The 6112-nt window shown below is 40.1% G+C and overlaps 1 protein-coding gene across 1 annotated transcript in view; it reads left to right on the plus strand.

Annotated features, from left to right (window-relative positions):
* Positions 1 to 4665, plus strand: part of MAOB (monoamine oxidase B) — a 116041-nt gene extending 111376 nt beyond the window's left edge. Inside the window, exons 11-13 of the mRNA XM_045288277.1 lie at positions 1324 to 1530; positions 2255 to 2317; positions 3548 to 4665. Coding sequence (XP_045144212.1) covers positions 1324 to 1530; positions 2255 to 2317; positions 3548 to 3700 — 423 coding nt within the window. The 3' untranslated portion in view covers positions 3701 to 4665. The remainder of the gene's footprint in view (positions 1 to 1323; positions 1531 to 2254; positions 2318 to 3547) is intronic.
* The last annotated feature ends 1447 nt before the right edge of the window (positions 4666 to 6112 follow it).

Here is a 6112-nt window from a genome sequence, read left to right on the forward strand (position 1 = left end):
AAAATATTCTTGCATTGAGCTGAGTACTTGCTTGGAGGCCCAATGCCCTTCTGCTACCTTAATACTAAACCTATAAATATATGCACATAGATCTATTTCCCCATCCCATATATAAATATATTTGCATATGTACATGTCTTTACCTAGAACTCTATAAATTCTCTTTGTCTCCCAGCACTTTCCTCTATTTCCTTTTACTTTCCTCTTGTCCCACTATCATGCTCAATCCCCACCAGGGTTTCAGGAATTCCTCTTTGTTACATTACCCTTGATCATGCCCTACCAGGCCTCCCACACCCACCTCACCACCAATTTGGATCACTTGTTGTTCCCTTGTCAATGTTTCACACGCAGAATGTGTATTAGGTAGTGCACTTGGGATCAACACCTATAGAAGGGAAAAAAGGAAGCGGGAATGGACAGAGGGAGGAAATTGGCCTCAGTGCAGTTCCAATGGAGTTCTAGGAAGCCTCTCTGGAACTCCTGAGTTGTCACAAGTTGGAGTAAGTGGTTCAGCCCTTTAGGCACCCATGATGACCAGTCACTGGATACAACTATTGCCGGAAGGAGGCAAGCCCTTGAGTAAGTTAATTTTCTTCAGTAAAGATAGTCTCTAAAGAGCATTGAGATCAGACAGTCATCTTCTGATCACACCATCAGCAACTAAATAGTGACTTCATCTTTGAAGGAGGATCTGGGCATGCATCACAATGTCTACCACGGTGTTCATACCACCATAGCCATATTCTCATCTGAAAACTAAAAATGGAGGGAATAAGACGACTGAGTTCATAGGGTTGTTTTAAGGGTTAAAGTACTTAGAAGAGGGTTTGACACATGATAAGTGTTAACTGTTGTAAATTCATGCCGTAAAACTCTTAGCCCTCATGGAAGGTTAAATGAATGGTAGTTATTAAACTGGAGTCAGCCTCACAGCTATGTTAAATACTGCTGATGGAAAAGGTCTTAGAAACCATTCAACTGTGTCCTTTAAGAGATAGAGAAGCCAGAGCTGAATGAGAGGAAGTAATTTAATTGAATAGCCAGATGGAAAACTGGGTACCTATGTCACCTTGCCCAGAGTTGGTGAGCCATAAAAGGAGCTGTGCATGGACAGATTAATAAAATCTCTCATTTCATGTGTGTGAAGCAAATACATAATTTACCTACCTTGATGCCAGTGCCTTTTCCTGTAAGCTCTTGGGGAAGGAGTAAGTTTTGATTTTCCTACCACTTTTTAAATCTCTGACAAGACACATTCGGGAGCTGGAAGAAACCAATGATCATTACTCCAAAGTTGCCAATGCACTCCATGCCATTTAGAATCCAAGGTACCACACTAGCTCTCACCGTTGTGGAAAGCTTCTTCTCTGGCTCTCTGATACTGACCACTTTTACTTCTTTGCTTTTATTTTAAGGGTGCTCCGCCAGCCAGTTGGCAGGATTTTCTTCGCAGGCACTGAGACTGCTACACATTGGAGTGGTTACATGGAGGGGGCCGTGGAGGCTGGAGAGAGAGCAGCTCGAGAGGTAAGTCCCAGGGACCCAGGCTGTGAGATAGGAAGTACCTTGTGGGCCTGAGAGGTGAAGTGGATACCTTAACCCCAAAGTAATAACTAAGTTATCTAACACATCATCCAATAGCCAGAGATACCATTAGGCAAAAGATCATTATGGCTGTAATGGAGGCATTGGGGAAAAAAACACCTCAAAACATTTAAGCAGTTGCCATTGAGTTGATTCTGACTTGGCCACCCCAGGGAGTTATGTGTGTCAGAGTGGAAAACTGCACCGTGGGGTTCTTAGTGACTGGTTTCACTGAAGCAAATAACCAGGCTTTTCTTCTGAGGAGCCTATAGGTGGATTCAAACTGCCAACCCTTTTGTCAGCAGCTGAGCACATGAACTGTTTATACCACTCAGGAACACCAGTTGAGAGAGAACTTGGATCTAGGTTATCTAATACATTTCTATTGGGACTCAGAATTCATTTATAGACTTCCTGAGAGTTCCTCTCTTCTTATCCCCCTAAGTGATATTGAAAACACCTAAAATGTATAGCGAGCCTAGTGATTGGAATTTCTTATACCATAGGTGAAAGACCTTTGGAAACCATTTTACAGCTTGTGTGAGCTACTTTGGCTTGTATGCCTCAGATTTTGATGACGAAGATTCAGTTAGTCCTTCATTTGAACAACAGATGTGACAAAGGTGGTGTCAGTTTTCCTGTTTGCCAAGATGCTCTTTTGTTTCAGATTCTGCATGTCATGGGGCAGATCCCAGAAGATGAAATCTGGCAGTTAGAACCAGAGTCTAAGGTAGCGTATACTTCAATTCATGAATTTAAATTTCTTTCCTCTAAGAGCATTTATTAGGCAACATATCATAGTTGTATGTAGTCGTATATATTTTCCTAAGTGCCTTAACCCATGCATGCTTTAGGAGGTACCATTGGTTAGGGCAGGAATGAAGGATTTAGAAGAATTTTGCTAAATTCAAGACCCATATTGGGGCAATGGGTTAAGTGTTGGGCTGTTTATTGAATGGTCTGAACTGACCAACAGCTCTTCAGGAAAGATGTGGCTGTTTGCCTCCAGAAAGATATACAGCCTCAGAAACCCTAAGGAGCAGTTCTACTCTGTCCTATAGGGTTGCTATGATTGGAATCAACTTGATAATGGGTTTAATAAATTCACGGCTAGAATATCTATTGCAGATTATTAGGAAAAAATAAGTTTTTGGTGGGGGTAACTTCTATAGGAAAGTTCTATACATATTAGGATCTCACCAAAGAAATTCATGTTAAATCAATCTGTCTTGATCCTGGCGATTCGAAATCCATGTTACATCAATCAATCTGTCTTGATCCTGGTGATTCTCAATAGGGGATAGGAAGTGAAAGAAGTGTGTGTCAGTATCTCCTGCTTGGGGGTAGAGTGAAATGGAGCATATCTACATTAAAAGTCCATGTTCAATATATCTATCATTGAAATAAAACCCCATGAAGCCTTCCTGGTTGAAAGAAAGGATACATAGAACACAAGGTAAAAACATCATCTATGTCAAGGATCAAAACGGTAGACCATACATAGTCCTCTGTCCTTGTATGTGCAAATCCGTATAGCTTGTGGTAGAGATGGAGTTATGGGATGGATAGATCAGGGATGTATTCACTCATCAAATATTTGTTGAGCACCAATTCTGCTGTAGTCACCGTGGAAGGGTGCAGTGATGTTTTCACAGAGCTTAGCATCTGATCTGGAATACAGATGATAACCAAAAAGTTCAAGTAGAATGAAAAAAAAAAGCATGCCGTACAAGAACGTAAAAAGAGGAGGTCAGCCTAGTCCGGGCACTATGGAAGGTTCCCTGAGGAAGCAAGGTGGAAGCGGCGACCTGAAAGATGAATGAATGTTCTGGGTGAAGGGAAAGTTATGTTCCATGGCTGATAAGTTGGAAAGAATGGGTCATATTTGAAGAACTGCAGGAGACTTTAAGGAATAGAGTACATAAGGCCTGCACTAATGCAACATGTTTTCTGAACCTAGGATGTACCTGCGAGGCCCATTACCACGACCTTCTGGGAGAGAAATCTACCCTCCGTGCCAGGCCTGCTGAAACTGATTGGATTGACCACTGTCTGTTCAGCAGCAGCCCTTTGCTTCCTGGCCCACAAGAAGGGGCTATTTGTACGGTTTTGAAGAGAAAGAGCCTCTGTTGTCACACACTGTTGTTAAATTCTGTGTTGTGCATAAAGATAACTTAGAGCTCTGACCACAGGAAGCATGTTGTTTCGTTGTTTCTTTCTCCACGGAGTTCCCTATCATCTTTTGCCTGGCTTTTAAGATCTAGCACCATTTCTGTCTCCCCTTTCTACAAGTTTATTCAATTCCATGGATCACTTCATGTCCACGGGTTTCTGTCCCATAGGGTTTCAATGGCTACAAACCTTGACAGAAGCAGATTGCCCCACCATTCTCCCATGGAGAGGCGAGTCAGGTTCAGCTGCTTACCCTTTGGTTAGCAGTGAGAGCTTTACCCACTGCGCCTCCAGGAGTCCTTATTTCTAAGTTTATTACTTCTTAAATCACGACAGTAGTTTAATAGGCTTGTTTAATATCTTTGCAGTTCAGAAGACACCTTGCCCTGTGCACAAACAATTTGTTTTTTTTCCCTTCCTCTGGCTTTGGGCTGGTCCTTTCTCTTACCAGTAATATCCTCAACTTCCCAAGTCCCCTTCATTGATGCCTAGTTGGAATACCTTAGAAGCTATCTAGTCCATGACTTTCCATTTTAAGAGTTGAATGACCTGAAGATAAGAGAGGTGAAACTTATTTGACTAAGATATACAATATACCTACTGGGGACTAGAACACAGGTCCATTGCTTGTCCCATCTCCTAGGATGTATTTCCCCACCTCCCACCTCTACTTTCTGCGGTGTCACTGCTGGTCTCCCCTTATGTTGGTTTGCTTTGCACTAACTTGTATTGAAATAATCCAATGCCACTTAGTGTATGCCCTTAAGAGTTTCCCTTTGTGCAGTGTGTCTCTATCTGATTTTTTAGCCTTGGAATCGTGCCTCGCCTTCTTTTCATATCTTCTTTTATGTCTTAATATAAGATCAGTACACAGTAAGTAATTGAAAATAAAGTTTATTCACCAGATGTCTCCTTTCTTTTCTCTTGGGATAAAGACTTCAACACGTTTGCAAATCAAATAAAGGTCCCGTATGAAGCATGTAAATATGGCTTTACAGCATATAATTTGAAAAAACAAAAGTTGTTGAAACCCAGATGATGCAAGTGTGTTGGTGGTGTGGTCCATCATGGGCCACGTGTGTGTGAACACTTGGTAAACAACTTATTTTGATTTGGGAAGGATGCTAAAAGATATAACTCCTTGTTTTCACTCCCTCCCCCAAACTGTCAAAAATAATCGAAATATTAATAGACAATATGTTTAACTTTTAAGATAAGTTGAACATTGCAGCTGATCTTTCAGATTCCTTACTAGTACAAAGTTACTAGACCCACTCAACAATTTAAAACTAAGTTTCACTGTCCAATAAATCCTATTTGAACATGAGCAGAGCAAACCCAATTCTTAGAATTAGGTCATCACTTCAAAATACTCATACCTTTCAACTCGTGAGGTCAGTTTTTATCAGAATTTATTTTAAATCCACAAATGACCATCCTCACACTCTCTTTTAGAAAACAGAGCTTATTAGTTTTCAGTAAGTGGAAAAAATTTAACACCCCCCCCCAAGAGTAATCAAAGTGTTTCTGATTTTACAAGGGCACACTAAGACTTTACAGTCATTTTGATTTTATAATATCTCTAAAAAAGTAATATGTTGGTATAGACTTATCTTCTTGAATATCTTCTTTTCCTTGATTATCTACTGCTTCTAGAAAACTAATTTCAAAAGTGAATGACTTTAACCAACAAAAATTTGTTTGCTCATAGTTTAGGAGGCTAGAAGTCTGAATTCAGGGCTTGATTGTTCAATTTCTTTTTTTATTTCAAAAAAGATGGACTCAACGTATACTCTATATTAATCCTGTCTCATTAATATAAAACCGTCCATTCCCAAATGAGGTTCTAACTCCAGGCAAAGAGTTTCGGGTTTATACTACATATTTTAGGGAACACAAATCTAATAACACCTTTCAAAAAATGTGTTCCCCAAAAGACTACACAACACTAATTTCCACACACATCTTAAGAGTAAGATAAGCCGTTACTTTCTCCAGGGGTCTCCTAGACCACTCATCCTCCAACTGCGCTTCTTTTCTGTGTTCTCCCAAGGATATAAGCATTGATGTATCTTTCTGCACTCAACTACACGATACTGAAATTTTACAGCAAGGTCAATGATATTTTTTGACTGAGGTGCCAAGATATGAACTTATTAGTTACCAACGGGAGGTAAACAAGAATGAAAAACTTTGAAGAAAAGACTAGAAAACCAGTTTCTTTGTCGAAACTCCTCACCTTTTTTTAAGGGTTTAAAAATGTAGAGAGCTTTGCGTTTTGTTGTTTGGTTTTGTTTAAGGAGTATATTTGTGAAAAGAGCTCTTTGCTTTAAGTCCAAATCTTGCCAAATAG

Source organism: Echinops telfairi, unplaced genomic scaffold (genome assembly GCF_000313985.2).
Source record: "Echinops telfairi isolate 266 unplaced genomic scaffold, ASM31398v2 ScPeMD7_19;HRSCAF=73, whole genome shotgun sequence".
Taxonomy (NCBI): domain Eukaryota; kingdom Metazoa; phylum Chordata; class Mammalia; order Afrosoricida; family Tenrecidae; genus Echinops; species Echinops telfairi.